Source organism: Mastigoproctus giganteus, chromosome 5, assembly GCF_048544385.1.
Source record: "Mastigoproctus giganteus isolate SK-2022 chromosome 5, ASM4854438v1, whole genome shotgun sequence".
In the NCBI taxonomy this organism is placed as follows: Eukaryota; Metazoa; Arthropoda; class Arachnida; order Uropygi; family Thelyphonidae; genus Mastigoproctus; species Mastigoproctus giganteus.
In genome coordinates, this window is record NC_143579.1 from 210,603,119 (window position 1) to 210,628,244 (window position 25,126).

The 25,126-nt window shown below is 36.3% G+C and overlaps 1 protein-coding gene across 2 annotated transcripts in view; it reads right to left on the minus strand.

The window, feature by feature from the left end:
- g (adaptor-related protein complex 3, delta 1 subunit-like garnet) overlaps window positions 1–25,126 on the minus strand; it is a 364,057-nt gene that overhangs the window by 197,901 nt on the left and 141,030 nt on the right. For both annotated transcript variants that reach the window (XM_090374354.1, XM_090374353.1), the window contains exons 11-12: window positions 11,304–11,352; window positions 1,103–1,248 (exon numbers count right to left, since the gene is read on the minus strand). In XM_090374354.1, coding sequence (XP_090230480.1) covers window positions 1,103–1,248; window positions 11,304–11,352 — 195 coding nt within the window. The remainder of the gene's footprint in view (window positions 1–1,102; window positions 1,249–11,303; window positions 11,353–25,126) is intronic.

Consider the following 25,126-nt stretch of genomic DNA (forward strand, 5'->3'; position numbering starts at 1 on the left):
TGATAAAAAGGTAACTGCATGCAGCATCAATAAAGCACTAAAAAAAATTACTACTTTTTTTTTTTTTTTGAGAAAAGTACATTTTTTTCTTGAAAGTGTTACTAAATACCCACACTCAACTTACTTTTACATGCTCAACTGAACATGGAAGAAAAAACAGGAAAACTATTACCCCAGCAATTCAGTTAAACACTGTTGAATTGAGTTGTTGGTTAATAATTTTACTTAACTTTCTTCTGAAACTGCCTTGCCCCATCAAACTTCTGCAGGTCTGAACTCTTTAAAGATTTTCAACAGTCAGTGTATTTGACCAAAAAATACACAATTGATTTTGAATATGGTATCATCTGATACAAATTCAACTAATAGCATCAAAAAAAAAATTTGTTCTGCAGCACAAAACAAACTGCAGAAACAATAACAACTGCAAATTCAGATGTCAAAAGAAACAAAGTAGTGGTAACCTTCATGACTGTGTTTGTTACATATGGAGGTAAATTCTCATGTACATTCATTTTACTGCTGGCACTTCTTTTGTAGATACTCAAATTGATGGGTTTATAGCAAAGCAAATATAGTATTTTATAATATATTAAATTCTAAAGATTTAAATTTTAAAATAAATGGTTTTCCTCGAATCTATAAATTTTTTTTTTAGTTCAAAACATTATTTCATTGTTCAATTTAAAAAAAAAAAAAAAAAACAGTGCTTTATATTTTTTCACCCACTAGTTCCTGTTCTGACATTCTTTTCATAAATTAATTTTAAAAAAAAAATTACCATTGCCTTATTTTCTAAGATACAGTGACGTTGCTGTCATCATGATTATGTATGCAGCACAAACTACTGACTGAAAAACATAGCATTATTCACAGCTCTGTTTAATTTCTTCCTAATGGTGTGAATATTTTGATGTGCAATTCAACAATGTTTCAATCAGTGAATATTGTACTATTACTAGTCAAGATACTAGTTTCACTGTACCCCCAATCCCTGCCACACAAACATTCCATTTTTTTAAATCTTCTTTATTTGCATTAAGGTGCAATAAAACAGATGATAAATAAAAAGGAAACTGCCGTAATTTCTGCCTTTACTCACCATACCATACAGAAGATCTAGGGCACGAAGTCTAATAGATTCATCTTTGTCATCTAAACACTGTAGAACTAGATCCTTATGTGCTTGAACACTTTTTGGATGAGTTTTCAAAATTTTTGACATGGCTAACAATCCAAGATATTTCACTATAACATGAAAAATTAAATTTAATATTTGAAAAAGGAATTAATCTTTTAAATAATGATTTGCCAATAAACTTTTTTGAACAAATGTTTAACACTAGCTTCCTATGAGTAATGGATATATTTTATACAAATAAATTATCAAAAAAGGTAACTGCATGCATCAATAAAGCACTTTAAAAAATTACTACCACTGTAGTAATTTTTTTTGAGAAAAGTAAACCTTTTTCTTGAATGTATCACTAAATATCCCCATGCAACTTACTTTTACATACTCAACTGAACATGGAAGAAAAGACAGGAAAATTATTATCCCAACAACTCAGTTCAATGCTGTTGAACTGAGTTGTTAGTTAATAATTTTACTTAACTTTCTTCTGAAACTGCCTTGCCCTATATCTGCATTAATACTTAATAATTTTATGCAACACATTTGAAACTTCATGCAATCCCAACTGTAAGTGTTAAATTACCATTTAAAATTTGATTCTAACTGCTACAGTAGAATTTTTCATCCCCATATGTCCAATAGTTGTTATTATTATATGTTAGCTTTCAGTCACTAATCAGGTGTTTTGGTTAAAATAAAGGCATCACATTTTTCCAGGCATAGCATACCTTCACGAATGAACATCTGTGATCCTTCGATGTTATCTTTTGGACCAATAAAAATGAATGGTACTGTATACACTAACATATCGGGAGAATTAAAAGTCAACATGATTGAACTGAGCCGACCGGGCTAGCCGAGTGGGTAAAGTACCTGCCCGGCAACCCAAAGGTCGCGGGTTCGATTCCCGCCTCGGGCTTGGATCAAAGTACTGCAAAAACCTTGGGAGGTGCAATATGGCCACAGAAGCCGATGCGCCAACAACTACCAAATCAAAAAAAAAAAAAAAAAAAAAAAAAAAAAAGATTGAACTGAGTTGTTTGTTGGAAACAGGAATTTCAATGATAACTTTAAGATACTATTCCAAGTATCACCAAACAGCGTCAAAAGAGTTTTGACCCTGTTTGAATCACCTTGTACTTTTATCAAGTACTTTGTATCACTAGGTACTTTTATGCAAGTTTGTAATATCTGTAAATGTGGCTGATGGGGTGGCCATTTAGGCTTAATCCAGGCTTTAAACTTAAGACCTTTGGTTCATGCAAGAATATGCCACTAACAAGGGGCTATCTCATATTTATTTTTTTAAACATCATGAAGGTGAAGTAGTCTTTTTCTGCATATGGGGGTTGTATATAATGCTTGGTCAATTTGCTTCATTTAAGGAATACTTTATATATAATCCCCTTGTAAGATATATTTAATACACTAAATATATCTATTCATTTTTTTCCAAATCAATGGTTTCTATTTTTCAGTTCAATCACTGCAAGTGTTAATGAATTAAATTCAATACTCCTATGAGTGAAACCCAAACAATTAAAATACAAGTTAAAAAAAAAAAAAAAAAACATGGCAAAAAAAAAAAAAATAACTGTGCATTTATTTTGTTTATCATTTTAATGTTAAATTTTATCATTAAAATGTTAAATGGTTCAATACTTGATACAAGTACCCGATACATTAACACACTGATCATCATTCTAAGACATTGCACAGGAATGTCTTGGAAAGATTAACTAACTAAGCATTAACAGTACGAAACACAAATTACACTATGTTGTTAATTAAGCAACAATTTATTAGCTCTGATGGATGGTTTGGAAATAATCACACATTTCCAAACAAATCCTAAAAACAGTTCTTGTTATCTTCCCATGACTTTTCAATAATTTATCTTAGGGAAAATATTTAATCTTGACACCCCCCTTGTTTGTCCTAAAACCTGCCTGTTCTTCTCCAAGGTTACACTTAACACTTCTAACCCCCTTTTTCTCTAAAATACCTGCATATGTTTTATCTGGTACACTTCATTGCTGGGGTTGATTGGATCCCAGCAGTGCAGTTTGCAGTTCCCCCATGCATGTGGAGTGGATTAGGAACTGTACACTTCACTCTGGCACCCAGAGAGAGAGAGTTGGAAGTAAGGTTTGTCTCAAAATGGCAAAGCTAGAGGTGAATTAGTGTCTAGCATGTAGTAATGATTTTTGAGGCAAACTAACACATCATGAATAAATGTGTACACACTGTGAACGTACGTACGTACGTACGTACGTGTGTGTGTGTGTGTGTGTGTGTGTGTGTGTGTGTGTGTGTGTGTGTGTGTGTGTGTGTGTGTGTGTGTGTGGTAATTTAATTATAAATGAAAAAAATATGCCAGTCACACAAAGCGAAATAAATGAAATAAATGCGTGCAATTTAAATATAAATGAAAAATGCCAGTCACACAGCAAGTCAAACGAATGAAGAATGAAATCTGTACCAGTGTAACACAGCAACGAATGGGGAGATAAATCAAAGATAAAGGGTGTTGTAGTTTTTTTTTTTTTAATGAAAACCCCAAACACGAAAGGTATCAAAACTTATATTACTTAATACCATGCATGGGCTGAAGGAGATGGGGATGCCAGAAACTTTGCTCTGGTGACTAAACATGGGTTTCACCACTTCAAGCCTCCAATAAGCAAGTGGTGGTATTGCACTGGTTGTAGAAGGAATATGCTCCTAATATAATTTAGAAGAAATGCTAATTAATAAAAATACTAAATGATATAAATTTACGAAAATGCCAATTAATTCAAATTCAGCGGTGCTCCCTAGATGGCCCCAGGTCCAAATTACTTGAAATATCACTATAAACAGAAACAAAAACCAACCACTACAAGTGACAAACAGAATGAAACAAAATAAGATTGACTATTGTGTCCCATCTTGTCAGAGGATAACAATGCTAACAAATAGTAAGGGAATCACTGCATTTTGAACATTTAAACAAATCAATGTATCACTGAGTCTGACACATACACTAATCAGCTTGCCAATGCAATACATTTGAATAACAGTGGCCATTATGCAGTGAAAATTATTCCAAAACAAATCAGAACACTTACATGACAACTTCAAACCACGTGACACAAAGTAACAGTTAAATAAAAATACATTCAAAAGAAATTGAGCTACAGATGGCAAGTACAAGCAGTTCATTAGCATCAACTCACTACTAACCACGTAACGTAAAAATAAACTAACTAAATAGGCAATAAATAAAATAATAATATAGTAAGGAAAATTGAAAAAGAAGAAAATCAGCATTGCAAACATCACTGGCTGCAAAGCATTACCCATCACATGTTGTGGAAACAATTTAAATATAAATGAAAAATATGCCAGTCATATGGTAAGCCAAATAACTGAAGAACAGAAGTAAACTATTGCAACAGGGCAACAAATGTGTGGAGGGGGGATAAATCAAAATTAAGGGTATTGCACAGAAGGAATACACTCCTAATATAATTTAGAAGAAATGCCAATTAATCAAAATAACAAATAATACAAATTTTTAAAAATGCCAATTAATTCAAATTCAGTGGAAACCCCTAGATGGCACAGGCCCAAAAAACAACCACTACAAAGTGATCAACAAAATGAAACATTTATATATAAATAAGAGATCATTCATTGTCAACCAATAAACTAAGGGGTAACTTGGTACAGTCGAGTGAAGGAGTTATGAAATTTAAGTGGTAATAATAAAATATAAAATAAGAGAATGTGGCTTAACATGTTCATTGCTTTTCACACAAATTTATACACACAAAGAATTTTAATCCATTTGAAGGGGAAACAAGCCCTACTTTTAGGACTTTTTCTTCCAATTTGAGAGAGAAAAAACTAGATATTTTTGTCAAGCAACCTTCACTGGAGACTGATTAATTCAGTTAGAGTGAAAAGATAGTCCAAAATGTCTCTGCCCCTTTTGATCCAGATTGATTCAATCCTATAGTTTTCAATCCACGTTAAAAATGTCATCAGAAAAGCTGGCAGCAAGTATTAACAAGGAATAAAATAAAATAAAAATGTAATAAGCTCAATGAAACTGTAGATAACAAAGTCTGTAAAAGTTAAAAGTTTGATATGAGTGAATCTAAATACTTTTTCTGTACACCTCATGAATCCAGACATCAGGATCAACATACAGGGTATCTCAAAAATATTGGTACAAACGTTTAGGGGAGGTAGGTAACATCTAAAGGAATGTGAATCGCATAGGAATCCATAACCGAAACGTCACGGGAAAGTAGTAGCAGAGGCACAAGGAGCAGAATTGCCACAAGACAGTAATTAGTGGCTAGTTAGTTAGTTAGTTATTTGGTTTTTAGGAGCATTAGCAACTAAGGCCATATTGCTCCGGGATATGCGGTGGTCATTCTCTGACCTTTCCACATCCTCCGTATTTGGTGGTGATGGGCTCGAACCCCAGTAATTAGTGGCAAACATTTATTTGACATAATATTAACAATGGAGAGTACGAGATAAATGCATTTCATGATGTTACAACAGATGCTCGAAGGTTCCACCATGGGACGCGATGCATGCGTGACACCGATGCAGCATGGTTGACGGACACTGTTGAACACACCTGGAATTTCTTTGACAGTAGCAGCAGCGCAGAAGAGTCTCACCACGAGATCCATTTCCGTCTCCACAGGCGATTCATACACAATAGATTTGAGGGCCCTCCACAGAAAGAAATCAAGGCTCGATAAATCAGGTGAGCATGGGGGCCAGGCAATGGGTCCACCACGGCCAATCCATTGACGCCCAAAACACCTGTTCAAATGGTCACGAACACACCTTCCATAATGGGCAGGCGCCCCGTCATGTTGAAACCAAATGTTGCGTCTCACATTTGCTGGAACATCGTCAAGTAACCCCGGTAGAACTTGTTCAAGAAAGATCAGATATTTAGCGGAGTTCATGCGGGATGGTAACAGGTATGGGCCGACTAAGCAGTCACCGACCATACCTGCCCACACATTTATTGCATAGCGATATTGTGCCGCATGGGGGCACACACTGTGTGGATTGTCGTGAGCCCATACATAAGCATTGTGCTGATTGAATAAGCCTTCCTGAGTGAAATAAGTCTCATCCGTTAACAAAACATAGGCTGGAAAATTCAAGTCTTGAACACTTTCTTGGAGAAACCACTGCGCAAAAGCTACACGTGCAGGATGATCTTGGGGGAGCAGTAACTGAACCCTTTGGAGATGAAAGGGGTGTAAGGAATCGTCGTGCCAGACACGCTGTACACTGCATAAGGTATAAGGTATGTTCGTGTCAGACGGCACCTGGGATTTCTCCCATCTCCGCGTGTGTTTCGCTGTATCGAGGACAGTACACTGTCAAGCCAGAGACTTGAAGTGATGGGATTTCTCCCATCTCCGCGTGTGTTTCGCTGTATCGAGGACAGTACACTGTCAAGCCAGAGACTTGAAAATGTGTGGGTCGTGTCTGTGCAGTGTGATATGTTGTGCCCATTGTTTATCCGGCTTATTGGCCGCCAGGCCCCTAGTGGGGCCCGACGTTGCCCATACCCTGCCACGTGGAGGCTAGCCGGGTGTATCCAGTATCACAACAATTTGCTCTGGCAGGTCCTGCCACCTAGTTTCCTGGGATTTCAGTGGCTAGGGCCTATTTAAAAAAAATAAAATAAAATAAAAATTTTATGCATTTGACATTAATGCTTAATGGGATTGCTGTTAGGAAATCGCTGGTTAGGGTTGAGCACTAAAGAGATGTGTTAAAGGCCAAATAGGTCGGGCAAAATTTTGATGTTATTAAATTTAGAGATGTAACGCTGGATAAAAGCGGATAGTGTTAGATATCTTAGAGATTTACACAAAACCGGTAGAATTTAGACGTTGGTTATAATTTGGCGGCATTGTTAAGGGGTGTACTTGGTCGATTTAGTGAGAGAGAGAGAGAGAGAGGGGGGGGCAGATTGAAGACTGGGGAGGAAACAGATAGAAGAATAGGGACGGATAGAGTAGGCATCCCCAAAGAGGTCAGTGGAGACGAGCCCCACCAGGCGAAATATGGGGGGTAGGCAGGGAGGAGAGGAGACAGAGATCAATCTCCTCCATTCCCTGCCTGGGGATGGGGTTTTAAAGGGAACCAGGTTAGAGTACCCAGTTCGGATCGCCAATGGCGTGTTGGCAGCAAAGCTGCAGAATGTCTTCGTCGGTGTCTTGTCCAAGGAGTGTCGAATCCAGTATGAAGGTCCAGCTGCCCATCCCGCTCTGGGGGTGGGATATGTTAGCTCGCAGTGGGGAACCTACCAGGTGAAGGGGGGGGGAGAGACACACATTTACTTCATTCGTAATGTGCATTCTCACTCTACTTGCATTCTTTTTTTTTATTTTTTTTTATTTATTTATTTATTATTTTTTTTTTTATACTTTTTTCTTATTTTATAATTTTTTTTTTATTTTTTTTTTTATACTTTTTTCTTATTTTATAATTTATATATATATATATATATATATATATATATATATATATATATATATATTTTTTTTTTTTATTTATTATTATTTTTTTTTTTATTTCACTCAACTCATTCATCTTTTTCTCACACACCAGGAGGGGATGCAATGATGGGTAGCGTAAATTTAAATACTAATTAAAACCAGGGTTAGTGTGTACTTAACTTAGCATTTGTGGTTTGTGTTCTTTTCTCTCACGCTTGCACTTTTATTCATTCTTCTAGCTCTCATCTCATTTATTCAACTCTTTCTTTCTGCACTGCACTCTCTGGGCACCGCAACTTACTGTTATTCTTCAGTTGTGGTGCAGGCCTAGCCGCAAGTTTTTTTTTTTTTTTTTTTTGCAGGCCAGGGGAGAATGCAGTGATAGTGTTTATGTGGTTTGTAAATGTTTGTTGGTACAGTATATATAAAGTAATGTAAGTTATTTTTAACTTTGTATTCTTTCGGCCAATTACATTTGCTCTTCTGCTCACTCCCATTCACTTTCTCTGCATGCATTCCCATCCCCCTCCCCTACATTGGTTTGGGGCCCCAGGTTCCTACACATGGCATGGTAGTCATGGGGAGTTTTGTTATGTCAGGTTTCTGTCAGGGTGCAGAATACTGCTATCCTAACAGTTTTTAAGTCATCATCTGGGCGTGGTGGGAAACTTGGGCAATTTTACTATTGATTATTGTTTAATTGCTGGGGGTCTGAAATTGCTCTGCGCATTTCGAAAACTTTCTGTGCTGTACACTGCAACGAGACACTCCTAAGGCAGAGGCAACGGCACGTGTGCTGGAAGTAGGATTATTCTGGACGGCATTCAACACACTTTCTTCCACGGCAGGAGTTCACATCAAACGTGGTCCGCCTGCACTACTTCTGTTACCTCTAAATGACCCATAATCGCACAAATTTTGATGCACATGCAAAACAAAAGGTGGTCCGGTACATGTCTGTCTGTCTGGTAAGCATTCTCCGTAAATTCGTTGAGCGGCTCGTCCATTGCCCTCTGCTAATCCATACACTAGGTGCATGTCTGCCAGCTCACAGTTCGTATATCGATGCATGCTCTTCGTGCGGAAACTACTGCTTGAATGAGTAAACCAGAAATTTTCCCCTCTCGCAAACTGATGAACAACGCGTCTACCGACTTATGGTGACGCTTGCAGTTATGGGTTCCCATGCGATTCACATTCATTTAGATGTTACCTACCTCCCCTAAACATTTGTACCAATATTTTTGAGACACCCTGTATATGAAAAAAAAAAGTGAACTAAATAACATCAGAGAAGTAACAAATTTTTTAGTAATGAACATGCTCCACAATGATACAGCCTGCTTATCAATCAGCATCTCATGCCATTTACTGAATCCTTCAGAAAAAAAATTACTACTAATTTCAAATAGATAATGCAGTTTAGACTTGGAATGGTTCCAGCTAATGGTATTTCCATGACAAACTAGCTACCATACTTGCCAGATGTAAACACCATGGAGAACATGTGGAGAATATCAGTGAAACAGGTTAACAGGTATGGTGGCCAGTACAGTAATGCAGAAAAAGACCACTCAAGATGTCATGCATGGATGCAATTACAAATAATCAATGTTAGCCACTCACTGAATACTCACTGTCAGAGTATTTAAAGATATTGAAAAGTAAGAAGTAAGGTTCTTTTATTGGATATAAATTTCTTTTTTCCTTTTTTTTTTTTTATCTCACTGCTTGCATTATTATACAGCTCTATCATTTTGGAACAAGTCTGACACCCTAAAACAATCATATTTTGCCAATTAATTCTTGTATGTTTATTTATTTTTGTTCATCTTTTCGTTGTTGTTGTTTGGTTAGGAGCATTAGCAACTAAGGCCATACTGCTCCGGGATATGCGGTGGTCATTCCTTGACCTTTCCGCATCCTCCGTATTTGGTGGTGGCGGGCTCGAACCCCGGTCTAATCAAGAAGCATGTGCTGCGCACTGCTGCTCCTTCCCACCTGGCTACGGAGGCGCCCATCTTTTCGTAGTGCAACTTGTTCACAATCAACGTAGTACTTATACTGGCAATAAGTTTTACCTCAGAAATTACTATACTGCTAGACACATCACTTTTGTTCTGGTTCTATCATTTTGAAATACAGGTAGTTCCTAGCACGTGCTCGTAAAGCGAAACCTCTTAAAGCGGGAATTTATTTCCCATAGACAATGTTAAAAACAGGGGTTACATTCTCAACAATGAAATTAGTTAGCTAATTAGTTTATGTTTAAACAATGACTGATTTATCCAAAGAAATGAAAACGTAGCCTGTAAAGTCAAGCAAATTATAATAAAGAAATTATTTATGCCTTACAAATGTTAAAGAATGTTTATTCTTCATCATCATCGACTAAATGCATACTTGTTGATCATTCATTATTATAGCTTGGCACTAGGAGTAGTCTTCTTCAGAAATGCTTCAAAAGGTACTCCAAGATAATCCAATCTTCTCTTTTCTTTATAAATTTCACGATAGCATGCATAAGCATTTTTTAATGGAATGCACAAATTGCAACTAACATGATTTGTGTGGAGTAACAAGTTTATGAAGCTTAAAAAAAAATTCTGAAAATTTATTTATGTTTTTTTATATGATTGAAGATTTCAGTGAAGGGGAAACACATTTCACCATAATAATGCAAAAACCCACACAATTCCGGTTATCAAGATTATCGCAAATGCAATAAGATCAAGTTTACTACCCATTTAAAATTAGATGCAGAACTTACAACAGAAAAGCCCAATAAACTAGAAAATGCAAATTGTTTTATGGTTGTGACCTCCAAAATGTGCTTTAGAAAAATACCAACAAAGCTGTTCAAAATTGATTCTTATAACAGAACATATGATAATGATGATAAAGTGTTGTGAATTTTAATGATTTGAATTGGTAACTAATACAATTTACATTATAAAATGACCTTTTAGAGAGATAAATAGCTTAGTTATATAGTGAAAATTTCAACTTCTGAGGTCTTGGAACGAATAACCAAAACGTGTTATTGGGTTCACATTATATTTTCATGATATGATAGTGTCTCTTGAACTGATTAATATCGTAGAGCAGGATATAATGTATTGTATAACTATGCGCGTGGTTTGAAATGTGCTATTTATGAATGTTTAACATTCATTTTTTGCAATTAATGTTCATATTTCGATTCTGTTGATACTTGGGGGGAAAAAAAAAAAAATGTAAACCTGGGAACTCGTAAAGTAAAAACTCGCAAAGCAGGAACTGCCTGTAAATGCTAACTACTAAGCTAACTATGTCTTAAAATATTTAGACATAGTTAACTTAAAATTAATTAACTCTACTTAAAATATTTAGTTTTATAGTTAACGATAAAACTAAATATTTTAACACAGGTCACACCAAGACTTCATTTCAAATAACTGATGAAATGCAACTAATTCAACAAAAAAATTTAATAATAAAAAAACCTCCTCAAAATACCTCAACGTTACTATTGTTTAAAGGTTAATAGTTAAAATTTGGATTCTCCTGACTTCTATATTAGTTTAAAAGTGCTCTACAAAGGAATAACAAAAGAGTTTTACAGCATTAAAAAGAATGAAAATATAAAGACTTACAATTCTGATCAGAATCTTCTATAAGGATTCGAAGCTTTTGGACACAAAGCTGGGGATAAAAAAAAAAAAAAAAAAATTACAATAGTAATAAACAGCAAATTAATAGTGGAAAAAATAAATTGCATGTCATTCTAAACCCAAACATATCATGTTCTTTATGGATAATGCCATAAATTTCATTTGTATTCACAGCTGATTTAGGGAGAAAGTTACCACTTTCAATTTTTTTTTTTTTTTTTTGTAGAAGTGAAAGATAAGGTTCAATCAAAACATTTGGGGTATGATCTTATAATTCATGAATGGATAGAGCATAGCTTGTTTTGAATCAAAAACAAGCTCCTGCTTTTTTTCTGAAAAATAGATTTTTCAGAAAAAAGCAGGAGCTTTCTTCCTGATTTCACTAACAATGCCTGCTGTGTTTGTTCTTCCACAATCATAGTTTTTTGATATTTTGCTATTGGGAAAAATATTTCTGAACAATGCATAAACAGCAAAACTCAGTGGATGATGACATTCTATGACGATTGTTATTGTTATTTTTGGTTTTTAGGAGCATTAGCAACTAAGGCCATATTGCTCCGGGGATATGCGGTGGTCATTCCCTGACCTTTCCGCAACCTCCATATTTGGTGGTCACGGGCTCGAACCCCGGTCTAATCAAGAAGCGTGTGCTATGCACTGCTACTCCTGCCCATCTGACTACGGAGGCACCATTCTATGACAAAAGATGCAAATAAACATTTGGCACATGTGAGATAATTGTCCCTGTGAAATGCATGCTTATTTGTTTGCATATGTCCAATTATATACTGCTTCCCACTGTCTAAAATTGAAAAATAATGCCTATATACAATACAGAAGCAAACTGTTAAGTTTTTTTAAGATTTTAAAATACATTACAATACTATTAAAATTTTACACTATTTCTTTGGCATTTTACTGAAAGGCACTTTCATGAGCACTGCATCACACAACAATGATATTATTCCATTTTTCTATTTTGTAATGTAGACTTGCACACCTGACAACCTATTTGTTAATGAAAATAAACAGACATCAATTATATTATGACAACAAGGAGAAGATGGGAGTCATCAAATTGAGCAAAAAAACAAAACAAAACAGATTGTAAATCCAGAGTCAGGAACTACGATAATGGCAGCTAAAAGAATGTAAGGGGAACTTACAGTGACACCCTTTAACATGTGCACACACCAAGTTTAAATGTTGTTATATGTCAGCACCTAGTGGGAAGCTGGTACACTCATTTTTCTGATCTGTCACATGTACTGAAAATGATTAAATTTGAATAATATGCAAACATCAAATTTTGTTGTAAACTTGAAAAGTCAGCCACAGAAACACAAGAAATGCTCATTACAGTCTATACAGATGGAGGTGGAGAGGGGATAGTTTTTAAGTGGTCAGAGATTTCATGTGGGAAATTTTTGCTTAAAGATAAAGAAGGAAGCAGCATGTCAACATTAAAGGCCACACCACCATTAGATTGGATTAGCAACTAACCATTCAAGAAAATATCAGGAAGGTGTCTCTTTACTATGTTCAGTTCATGCAACAATTTTGACTGAGGATTTCGGCAAGAGGCAAGTAAGTGCCAGATTTGTTTCATGTGTTCTCACTCAACATCAAAGGTAGCATCAATTCCTCATTTCATCTGAATTGTTTGAGAAAGCTAACATCTTTTATATTTTTAACAAAATTTATAACAATTCTTGGGTGTATGGATTTATATCCATATATAAGAGATCAGGATTCAAAGCTTCCAATGTAAAACATCATCACCAAGATTATGACATTTTACCAAAAGAGGCATTAGCAGTCAAAATCACATGAGACGGTTATGCTGATTGCACTTTTTTGACGAGGGGATGGTATTATCAGAATTCACTCTGTGAGGTGTGAATTCTGTTAATGTATCCTACTACCAAGAAGTTTTTTAAAAATGGTTAGGAAATGCAATCTGCCATAAATGACTTGAAAAATAGCAAAATGGCTGGCTTCTTCACAACAGCAATGCACTGTATCATGTCACTCACCTTCAACAATTTTTTAACAAAACAAACTTCCTATCATGCTGCTCCCACCTTATTTTCCTGATTTGATGGTGACTTTTGGCTATTCCCATAATTAAGACAGGGCATGAAATGAAAAAGATTCCATTTGATTCATGAAATCCAATCAAACAACATATCACCTATAAAAATTCACAAAAGAAAACTTCCAAAAATATTCTGATCAGTGACAGGAATGATGAAACAAGTACGTGTTTGCAGAAGGAAATTATATTGAAGAATGTTAACAATGTTAACATTTATCGTTGAACAAAATGAATTTTTTGCAACTTTCAAACTTTTGATCAAACCTTCTTTCATACTGTAAAAAATATACAGTAGTTTTATTTATTCGAAGAGTCCCCCCCCCCACTCCAGAATCATCACATCAATTTATTAGGATAAAATTGAAATATTTACTCCCTATAATTTTTCAATGTCCAAACTTGGCTTACAAATACAAAGGGTACTAGGAAAGTTTTGCAATATGACGCAACAATGAATCACAGGAAGCTGCTTGTTGCTGCATGTTGCTGCATGTTGAGACATGTTCATACGTGCATAGTAGCCGCCGCGCCAAGTCGATGGGCTCAGTTATTCATTAGTAGTGAGAGTGTAAAGTGCTTGCGATGGCATCGTGGTCACAAAATGAGATAAGGACAGTTTTGCGGTATAATTTCGTGCGTGGTTTAACCATAGACCAGTGCTTAGAAGAAATGACTCTTGCACTAGATGATGATTGTCCACATCGTACAACGATATTCAGGTGGTATAGAGAATTCCAAAGGGGAAATTTCACTCTGGAGGATTCTGAGAGGCCGGGAAGGCCACGAACGTCAGTTACGGAGGAAAACGTTACTGCTGTGAGGAAAATGCTTGACGAAAACAGGCGAGTGACCTACCAACAGATAGAGGATACTTTGGGCCTAAATGCACCAGCAATTCGTTCGATTCTGCAAGATCATTTGCACGTGAAGAAACTTTGTTCTCTCTGGGTGCCGCATCAACTGACTGAAGAGCAGATGACACGACGTGTGACTTGGTGCCGGGAGATGTTAAAAAAGTTTGATAAGGGACAATCTCAGTATGTGAACAACATCGTGACAGGTGACGAGACTTGGCTGTACTATTACGATCTGCCGACCAAGGCTCAAAACAAAGTTTGGGTCTTTGATGATGACGACACACCCGTAATTGTCAGAAAATCCCGATCTGTAAAGAAGAAAATGATAGCTGTATTTTTCAAATCGAGTGGAATTGTGGAACGTGTCGTTTTGGACACGCAGAAGACAGTCACAGCTAAGTGGTATACTGAACAATGCCTGCCTAAAGTCATTGGATCTATGAAGAACCTGCGGCCAAAGTCAAGAATGGACACCTGGTACCTCCATCACGATAATGCTGCAGCTCACCGCGCCAAAGCCTGCACCGAATATTTGACCACGACAGGACTGAAACTTCTCGAGTACCCTCCCTACAGTCCAGACCTTGCTCCCTGCGACTTTGCACTGTTCCCGCATGTGAAAATGAAGCTAAAAGGGAGGCGGTTTTCCAGTGATGAGGACCTTCTATGGGTTTGGGGCAACGAGTGTGCTTTACTCCCTAGTGAAACTTGGCAGAACTGGTTTAAAGATTGGTTTCGGAGGATGGAGAGGTGTATTGAATGTAGAGGAAATTACTTTGAAAAAATTAAATAAACAAAGCTGTATTGCAAAACTTTCCTAGTACCCTTTGTATGTCCAAGAAACGGCACGCATCACTTGACATGTCAGTCAACAGCTGACTGACTGAAATTTGTTTACATTATCCATCCTTCACTCCTGTCGTGTAATAAATGAACAAATCACAAGTTAAATTAAATTTGAGCCTCATTCAGCCTTTAATAATAGTTTGGATGCAGTTTGTGACTTAAACCAAATGTTTTAGTGAAATGTGAGGTTGTGAGTACTGTTCAAGAAAGAAGCTTTAAAAGGTGTGTTCCACATATGTGAAGTCACACAAAATTAGAGCAATTAGGATAAGCTACTTTTATCCTCTCTACAAAAGCTACAGTAGTCTTGTCATTTTGCACAGTAATATATTTTCCCACCTCATATTTTAGGATAAAAACTAGCAAGGTAGAAGATTCTGTTTTGATTATTTGCAGGTTTTATATTATTCGCTCTTTATACAGTATGTTTATTTAACATTTTGTTTTGATTATTCAAGAGTAGTTTCTCAACATGCTGATTTACATTTCCAGCATATATATGTACAGTCGGTCCTCGTATAACACGTGTTTGCATTACACGAATTCGATCATACGCAATTTATAAATAGGGGAACGTTATCTTATATAACACGAACCGAATTCGCTTATACACGATTCGCCTTTGTGTTTACAAGAAATGGCAGTCGAATGCGGAATCACCCCAACTGAACGCAACACGATAGGAACGAAGAAGATTCTGAAAATGAATTTATGTGTTTTATATCAGTGAAGGAGAAACACATTTCACCATAATAACGTAAAAACCAACACAATTCCAGCTATCGATATAATCGCAAATGCAATTAGATGGAGTTTACTACCAGTTTATAACAGATTCCACTAGCAGAAACGCAACTGGAAATTGTTTTTATTGTTTTATGGTAGTAACCCCCAGAAATGTGCTTTAGTTAAATGTGGGGTGTTAATAGTGTATCTCGGCCTTTACGGTGTTGTTTATTCAGTTGCTACAGGCGCACAGCTTTGTTTCTGTGTATCAAGCGAGCCACCTCGTTTGTAATTGTGCTTTATTCCCTAAAAATTAGTAAAATACTTAAAAGGTGTGAAAAGGAAGCGTCCTGGCTAAGACACTGCAGATTCAGAGAGGAAAAAAAAAGAAGCAATATCGATAAACAGAAGCGGACTGGGTCAAAAATTCTTACCCGGAAAATTTGTAGTGGCCTCATACTACGGTTTACGGCCAAAATCACACCGGCCTCCGGCACACCATGGTTTCCCCCATAAGGCTTATGGCCAGTCCGCTTCTGTCGATAGAGAAAAAATATGAAATTGTGAAACGCTTTGAGCGAAATGAAAGACCATGTGATATTGCACGTGCTACAGACCTAAATGAGGCAACGCGGAGAATTACAAAGAATGCAGAGAAAATAAAAACAACTTTCATAGCGGGAACAACTCAAAGTGTAATTAAAATCCATTAGATTAAGACACAAAGAATTGGAAGAGATGGAACGGCTGTCATCTCTTTGGATAGAAAATCAAACAAAAAGCAAGTTTGCTTACGATAGAAGCAAAAGCATTAGCAATATTTTATTACGACTTACGTATTATAATTTATACTTACATATTATAAAATACGTAAGTATTTTATTACGACTATTTTATTTAATATAATAAATTTTTTACGAATAAAATACGTATTTTATCCGTAAAAAATACTTTTTTAGTATTAAAAAATACTAAAAATACTTTATTATCATATAACATTATTTTTATTACGTATTTTAATCGTTATAAAATACGTAAGTATTTTATAACGATTAAAATCACCCGATTATTTATTGTGTTTGGTAATGTTTTGGTTCCAAATGTGTGTTCAATCTTGGGTGGTCGGCACCTAACCCTACTTTTCCCATAGGGGCTGTTGTTTATATTGCACGGTTTTGCATTGCACGAGGGTTTCTAGGAACGCAACTATCGTGCTATACGAGGACAGACTGTACTTGTCTCATCTACACCTCTGCAGCTGTTTATTTGTTTGGTTTTTAGGAGCATTAGCAACTAAGGCCATATTGCTCCGGGAAATGCGGTGGTCATTCCCTGACCTTTCTGCATCTTCCGTATTTGGTGGTGATGGGCTCAAACCCTGGTCTAATCAAGAAGCATGTGCTACGCACTGCTGCTCCTTCCCACCTGGCTACGGAGGCACCCACACCTCTGCAGCACCACAACATTGAAGTTATATTACACTCTCCACATGTTTGTCAGAATCCTCAACCCGATGGAGAGCGATTCTTTTACATCAGTAAACAACTGTTGGAAAAAATACAAATATAAAGGAATCTCTAGATGAAAACCACCAGCACGAAGCAGATTGCGAATCTGGCACGTAATGTGGGAGGGGACAGTTTAGAAGATCTCAAAGATTATTTTATTTTCAGTTATAATGTGACTAACTTATAAAGCAGGTTTAAAAACCATTTCCCAACACAAATGTTACACTCACTGCAATGTATCATATTCACTTTAAATTATTAATGTTATCTACTGAACTGACATAATTAATTACAGTGTCAAAATTACACTACAGCTTTTTTTTTTATTTTTTTTAATGTAAGAACATCTCATTTTATTTTCTTTCTTATGTTTTTCACTTTACATTTATTCCATGCAAGATTTCAGCATTCTCTAAAAAAAGAAAAATATTTATCTTGACATAAAAACACTAACAATTATATTAGTTTATAGTTTCACCCACTTATCCACTACACTGCACACCAAAAATTTATATATTCTTGTTTGAAATATGGCCCATGATGCATATCAAGGAAGAATTTTTAAAGTTAGGTATAGATTTCAAACATCTGCTCTTTAAGTAGTCCCAATATGGGTGATCCAAAGCAATTTTGAATAATACAGAAGAGAGCAACCCCATATACATGATTAGCTTTACAAAGCTACTGTAGGAGTGAGGCTTGACAGAACACCATATTACTCATAATTCTCCTACAACACAAGAGTCTAAGGCTGAAATTTTTAGACTTGTTTTAAGGACATCAGGTATAAATTAAGGCAAACAAGTAGCACATATTGTCAACAGAATTGGTGAAACCCAAAAAGTGCTATATAATATTCAGTGATCACTGTGGAAGAAAGTAAAACAACAGCCAGTAAATGGCTGTATTAAAAATGGAGACAAATAAATAAGACTGTGTAAATCAGACAATTTTAATAGTTGGAAATCAGCTTGCAATCCATGCCAGGCAAGAATAAGACTAATGCGCATAACAATTATACTGTAAACACATTATTAATAAATCCAACAATTTTGAAAAGTCCAGGGGGTAATAAACTTTCTTGTCGAAATGGTTGCCTTGTAGTTTCCTGCCAAACCATTCAGATTCCATTCACTTTAAGCTCGTCAAATCATAGATAACATTTTAAAGACTTTCTTTTAACCTCTGAGATCTCCTTTCTAACTTTTCCAACAGGGAAGTAGTTTACCTTAGTATTCATTTGACTTCAACTTTATAGTTTTATGGGCCCAGCTGAAGATACTCAGGATTTTCCAATTATTAATGATCTTACATAATTTGATGTTAACCTACTAGAATGCCAAACAGCTCATGACCAAGCTGCAGGCTTGTGCAACAACCAATTGTTTTTTTGGGTTTTTTTTTAATCAAATAAGTTGGTATATAGTTATAAATTATTTTAATTAATTGGTACTCTATACTTTGCAATAAAGTAATATTATTTACTTCTACAAACAAGTAAACTGCCAACACGAATGAATGCAATTCTGGGATCTCGCACTGTTGCTGTAGTGCAGTATTTCAAAGTGTTTGCAGATTCAGACATATGGGATCATCACAGTCATACAGTTTGACTGGGCTGCAAGAATATTTGCAACTCTACAGCTCAGTGAATGCTTTATTGTGGCTTCATATGGATCAAACAAGCGTGAAACTATGTGACTATAGCAGCTTCATGAATATAACTCAGCTTTAAATTTAAAAACATTATCCACAATAACAAGTTGCAACCACAATTTTCTTATACCACAAGCTTTCCCTGTTAATCACACAGCTTATATCCTTGATCCTCACCACATTAACAACACTTCAAAATATACAAATGCTTTTGGTTCCTTCAGATCATAAGCTGCTAATGATCTCTTATCTAATGCCATTCTTCCCCAGAGCCATTCTTAGCCTTGTAGTGCTTGGCATTACAACAATGCTAAAGAGGATGTTTAAATTGACATTTAAATTCCCTGATCCCAATTTTTCTCAGATCATGTAAGTGACTTTATTCTTACAGGAATGAAATATTTGATTCCCAATTCTATCTCTGACACCCATCCTTTATCTAAATCACAGCTCCTTAAAAAAAACGTGCAAAGGTTGTCCAGGTTAAGAATAAGACTAATGCGCATAACAATTATACTGTAAACACATTATTAATAAATCCAACAATTTTGAAAAGTCCAGGGGGTAATAAACTTTCTTGTCGAAATGGTTGCCTTGTAGTTTCCTGCCAAAGCTATTGGCCACAACTTCTACCTACCCATACTTCCACCTCTGTTACATCCTAATAGTGTTATTGCATCTTCATCAAAAGATAAAGCTGACTTATTAGCATCTTACTTTTTCTCTAGCTCATCCATTAATAATCTTCCCAAAATACCAAACTAATGCCAATTAATGCCTCACTTGGTTTTTCAGCATATTTCTGGTTATAGAGATATTTAAGAGGTCCATAGATCATATAGGGATTCCACAACAATAACAGAAAAATTGGCTTTAATTAATCCATACCAGAGTGCATTTATCAACCGTTCATGTGCGTTGTAGCCTGCAAGCTACAAGTAGCAAGTTTCTTCATGCAATTTAAGTTTTGTGAAAATGGTAACTATGTAAAATACTTTTAAATATTAATTTGTTCTTATTTTGATTTGATAGCATAATATCAGAATGAGACTACTATCAAAAATCCAATTAAAAGTAAAAAAATAAATTTTATTTTTATAAAATGATATCCTCTACACCAATGTATTATTATTCAACTTCAGGAGCTGAATTCCAGATCTAAATCTGAATAACAAAGAATTCCTTCAATATCAACTTGTTTAAGGCCAAACAAGACATTTGAGGCTAATAGGTGTAATCCCTTCCTCCTATGATTTTCAAAGCTATCTTTGTGTAATTATTTTTAATTATTCTACTATTACTTAGAAATGCATAACATAAGACAGTGCACATCAGAAAAGAGCTAAAAACATAAGTACCCCCAAATGAGTTAAAGAACAAACATCTCAAATCTCAAGCGATCAGCCATATGTAATGTGTTGTAGATTTCTGCGGAAGTCATGTCAATTTATACTGGCAATAAAGTACATTTGATAGTTACTTTGTTATTTTTCTTATCAGTTTCTTTATTTTTCCTAATAATGGTCTCAATGGACTTGGTGGTACAAAGTCAAATATGCAACAGCACAAATCTAGGTCAATATTCTAAAATTTCAACTTTCCAACAACTCTTGTTGACCCACAGATATAAGGCCTTGGAAAAACACTAAATGTTTAGTTTATATTCATTCAATATATTCTAATTTCATAATTCCCTCCATTTTATATCTGTCTGAATGGTATTCTATTATGTTTCTTTCTGTTCAAAGCATAAACATGCCATACAGGGGAGTGGTCATTCGAATCAGTTTATTCAAATTCAAAATACTATGCCTTCTCTGAGGTGGTAAGACATCTGTGCTATGGCTGTCTTTCCCCCTTTTTCTTTTCGTTCCCCCCACATGGCTTTTCTTTTTCTGTGATTGAATCCTGTTTACACAGCAATCTTCTAGAGAGCAGTCTTACACAGGACTTTTCCACCGAAAGCCTGTGACATTTCACATTTTCTCAGCCTGGTCTGTGCTTGTTAACAGGAGAGACTGCTCTACAGGGATGGGATACACTTAAATAGAAAGTGTGCAAGAATATTTGCTGATGCTATTGGGGTAGTGTTAGGTGGTCAGAAAACTGATAGCTCAGGGGATACACAGAATAATAGATTAACAGTAGCCACCGGCATAGGTGAAAGTGATTCTTGCACTGCTTCTATTAGAATGAGCAGCAGCCTGGAAAACAATGTGTCGGGGATTTCGGAGACTGCTGGGAGTCATTGCGGAACAAGTAAATACATGGGCTGTGTTAGGGTAGCTAAGAATAGGGATAGGAATAAGTGCATGTATACTTGCATGTACACTGATACTAGGAGTTTTGTAAATAAATATGATGAATTTGAGGTGGTGGTCAAAACATCAAAGGCAGATATTGTTGGGATATCAGAGACGTGTTGTCACACAGATATAAGGAATGCAGAAATGGAATTTGGGGAGCACAATGTATACAGGAAGGATAGACAGGATAGGAAGAGAGGAGGGGTTATGCCATTAGTTAAGAAACACATAAAATACAAGGAAGTACAGCCAGTCGACATGGGTGGACAGAGCAGTGTTGAGTCAGTTTGGTGTGACATAAGCACTAGGAAAGCAAAATTGAGAGTAGGAGTGTGTTATAGGCCTAATGACTCTGATGAGTATGATAAACAACTATACAGAGAAATAGAGTGGGCAAGTAAATCAGATAGTCTTATAATAGGGAATTTTAATTTCCCAGATACTGACTTGAATTTGGGTTGGACACACACTAGCAAGGCTTTGTGGATTTATTGGATGATTGTTTTCTACAGCAGCATGTTCGGGAGGAAACTAGAGGGAGTAATACTCTTGACCTGATTAACAGTAGTGATTCTTCATGCATTAAGAATCTGCAGATAAAGGAACCACTAGGTGGCAGTGATCATGGTGTGCTGAAGTGGGATTTACTCAAAGAGGTAACTACCATCAGGGGTAAAGGGAAGGGTTTTTGCTTTCGTAAAAGTGACTATGGTGGTCGGAGACAGTTTTTAAATTCTATACGGTGGGACCAACTGATGATGTTGCCAACAGCAAATTCAAAATGGGAAGCATTCAAAGAATTAATCTTGGAAGCTACTAGGCTTTTCATACCAACTAAGAAATACTGTTCAAGGTTTAGGGCTAAATGGAGGTCAGATGAACGAATGAGACATGTGGCAGAGAAGAAAAATGCATGGGATACATAAAAATTAACAAGTGACATGGAAGCCTATGATAGATATAAGCTGATCTGTAAGCAAGTCACAAAAGAGGTTAGGCAGGCAAAGGCAAATTACGAGAAATCTTTGGCAAAGGATGCAAAGAAAAAAAACAAAGAGTTCTTTACTTATGTAAACTCTAGAAGGAAGGGGATGAATCAGATTGATCCACTTGATACTGATGGTTCAACTGTGGATGATTCTGCTCAGGTAGCTACCAAATGAAATGAGTATTTTGCATCTACATTCACACATGAGGAGTTATTCAGGGAGGGGAAGGCCAGGACTCTGGCAGTCAGCTAGATGATTTTGTAATAACTGAGAGCAAAGTGAGGAGAAATTGTTGAAGATAAATATAAGAAAGGCACCTGGGGTGAATGGGATCCATCCAGTTATATTAAAGGCGGCAGCAAAGGAAGTAAGCAAACCCTTAGCCATAATTATGAGAGCTACCTTGGACTCAGGGGAAGTACCCATGGACTGGAGATGTGATCCCAATTCACAAAAGAGATCAAAGGGCGACAATAGTAATTACAGACCCGTTAGTTTAACTTCTGTTCCACGAAAATTAATGGAGGCCTGCTTAAAGAAAAACTGCAGGATCATCTAGACAAGACTTCAGTTATAGGTCAGGCACAGCATGGGTTTGTTAAAGGGAAGACTTGTCTGACCAATCGGATTGGATACTATGATGTAGTCATAAAGGAACTGGATGCAAAGGATAATTTTGATTTCATGTATTTGGATCTTAGAAAGGCTTTTGATACTGTTGCACATGGAAGACTGCTGCACAAATTGGAGCAGTGTGGCAATGGAGGCAAACTGCTGGTATGGATAAAGGAATGGTTGAGTGGGAGAAGACAGAGTATGGTAATCAATGGACACTGCTCTTCGTGGGCTAATGTTATTATTTAGTGGAGTCCCTCAGGGTTCAGCATTGGGTTCACTGTTGGTTTCTGTATTTATTAATGATATTGATGATGGTATATCAGGCTTAATGACTAAGTTTGCACACGAACGAAGGTTGGCAGGGTTGTTAATGACACTAATGACAGTACGCTACTGCAACAAGGATCTAGAAAAGTTGAGCAGATGGGCTGAGAGGTGGCAACTGAAGTTTAACATTGACAAATGTAAAGTACTGCATATGGGAAGCAGTAACCCCAGAGTAACGTATCAGTTGCATGGTACTACACTGACGGAAGTAGAGAATGAAAAGGACCTGGGGGTAATTGTGCAGTCAGGTATGAAGTTTTCTGAGCAGTGCAGATGGTCTGCAAGAGTAGCTTATGGTGTCTTGTTAATGATATATGGGAATTTTTCTAGCAGGGATAAGGTGATTATCCCCTTGTATAAGGCAATGGTCAGACCACACCTTGAGTAATACAGGTCTGGAGGCCGCATTTTAAGAAGGATGTAGAGCTGCTGGAACAAGTACAGAGAAAGGCAACAAGAAGAAAGGCTTAAGTTTTGCAAATTAGTGTCTGGAGACTAGGCACCTGCAAAGTAATCTGATTGAAGTGCCTTGAATGGTTTGAGCATGCTCAGTGCTGATGGGATTATTCCTCTTGCTCAGAATAATCACCTGAGATGGCAGAAATTCAAATTGAGGAAAGACGTTTGTAGGATAGATGTGTGAAAGGAAGTTTTCCTTTAGCCAGCGGATGGTTGTTTGCTGGAACAAACTTCCATCTGTCATTGTAGAAATTGATAGATTAAATAGATTTAAGGCAGAACTAGAAAAATATTTGGAGTGAGTGGATGGGTGAAATGAGGTGGTTTTTTTTTTTTGGCTGATGCTATATAAGCTTGCTTTCTTGCATCATATGCATTTACTAATGCCAAGACTGCTGTAAAAGTTGGAGAAGTGTGGCATTAGGAGGCAACTTACTGTTATGGATAAATGGATGGTCAAATGGCAAAAGACAGATGATGGTTAAATATGGATACTGTTATTACTGGACTAATGCTATAAGTGGAGTCCCTCAGGGTTCAGTGCTAGGCCCTTGCTATTTACAATATTTATTAATGATGCTGTGATGGCATATCAAGCTTATTGTCTATATTTCCAGATGATAGAAACATTGGCAGGGTGATAGAAATATTTAGAAAAATTGAAGGAAACAGGTTTAACATTGGTAAATGCAAGGTACTGCACATGGACACCAGTAATTCCACAATAATACACCAATTAGATGGCACCACACACACACTGGGTAGTGGGGAACAAAAGAGACCTTGGAATTGTACAGTCCAACATGAAGTTCTCTCAGCAGTACAAACAGGCTATCAGATTAGTAAAGAACAGAAAGAGGTACTTTTACCAGAAAAGGCTTTAGTTCTGTAAATTGTAGTGCTTGGAACTAGGCACTTGCAGGGAGACCTGATTGAAGCGTTTAAGGCTTTAAATCAATTGAATAAACTTAATGTTGATGATATTCTTGTTCTTTCTAGGATGACACAAACAAGGGGACATAAACTGAATAAGAACTGTTGCAGGATAGATATGCAAAAATTTGCACTCAGCTAGAGAGTAACTGATTGTTGGAAGAAACTATCATCTAGTGTTGGGGAAGTGAGTAGTGTGAATAAAATTAGTAGGCAATGGACAGATGAGGTGGGTAGTTTTTTTGTTTTGCTTGTTTCCTTACATCATTTGCCAGTACTACTACTGCTAATATTAATAAATTTTAGCCAGCAATTTTTAACACAAAAATTTTTATAATTATTTAGTTTATTTCTGAGAACATTGCAAATTGAAAATCCCCAGGACAAATGACCTGTGGCACTCTTATAAGAAACAATCTATTTAAGCAGGAAGGGTTCACAGTGCTTTTAGATTTCTTCTTAATATCTTGTAGCTTTTA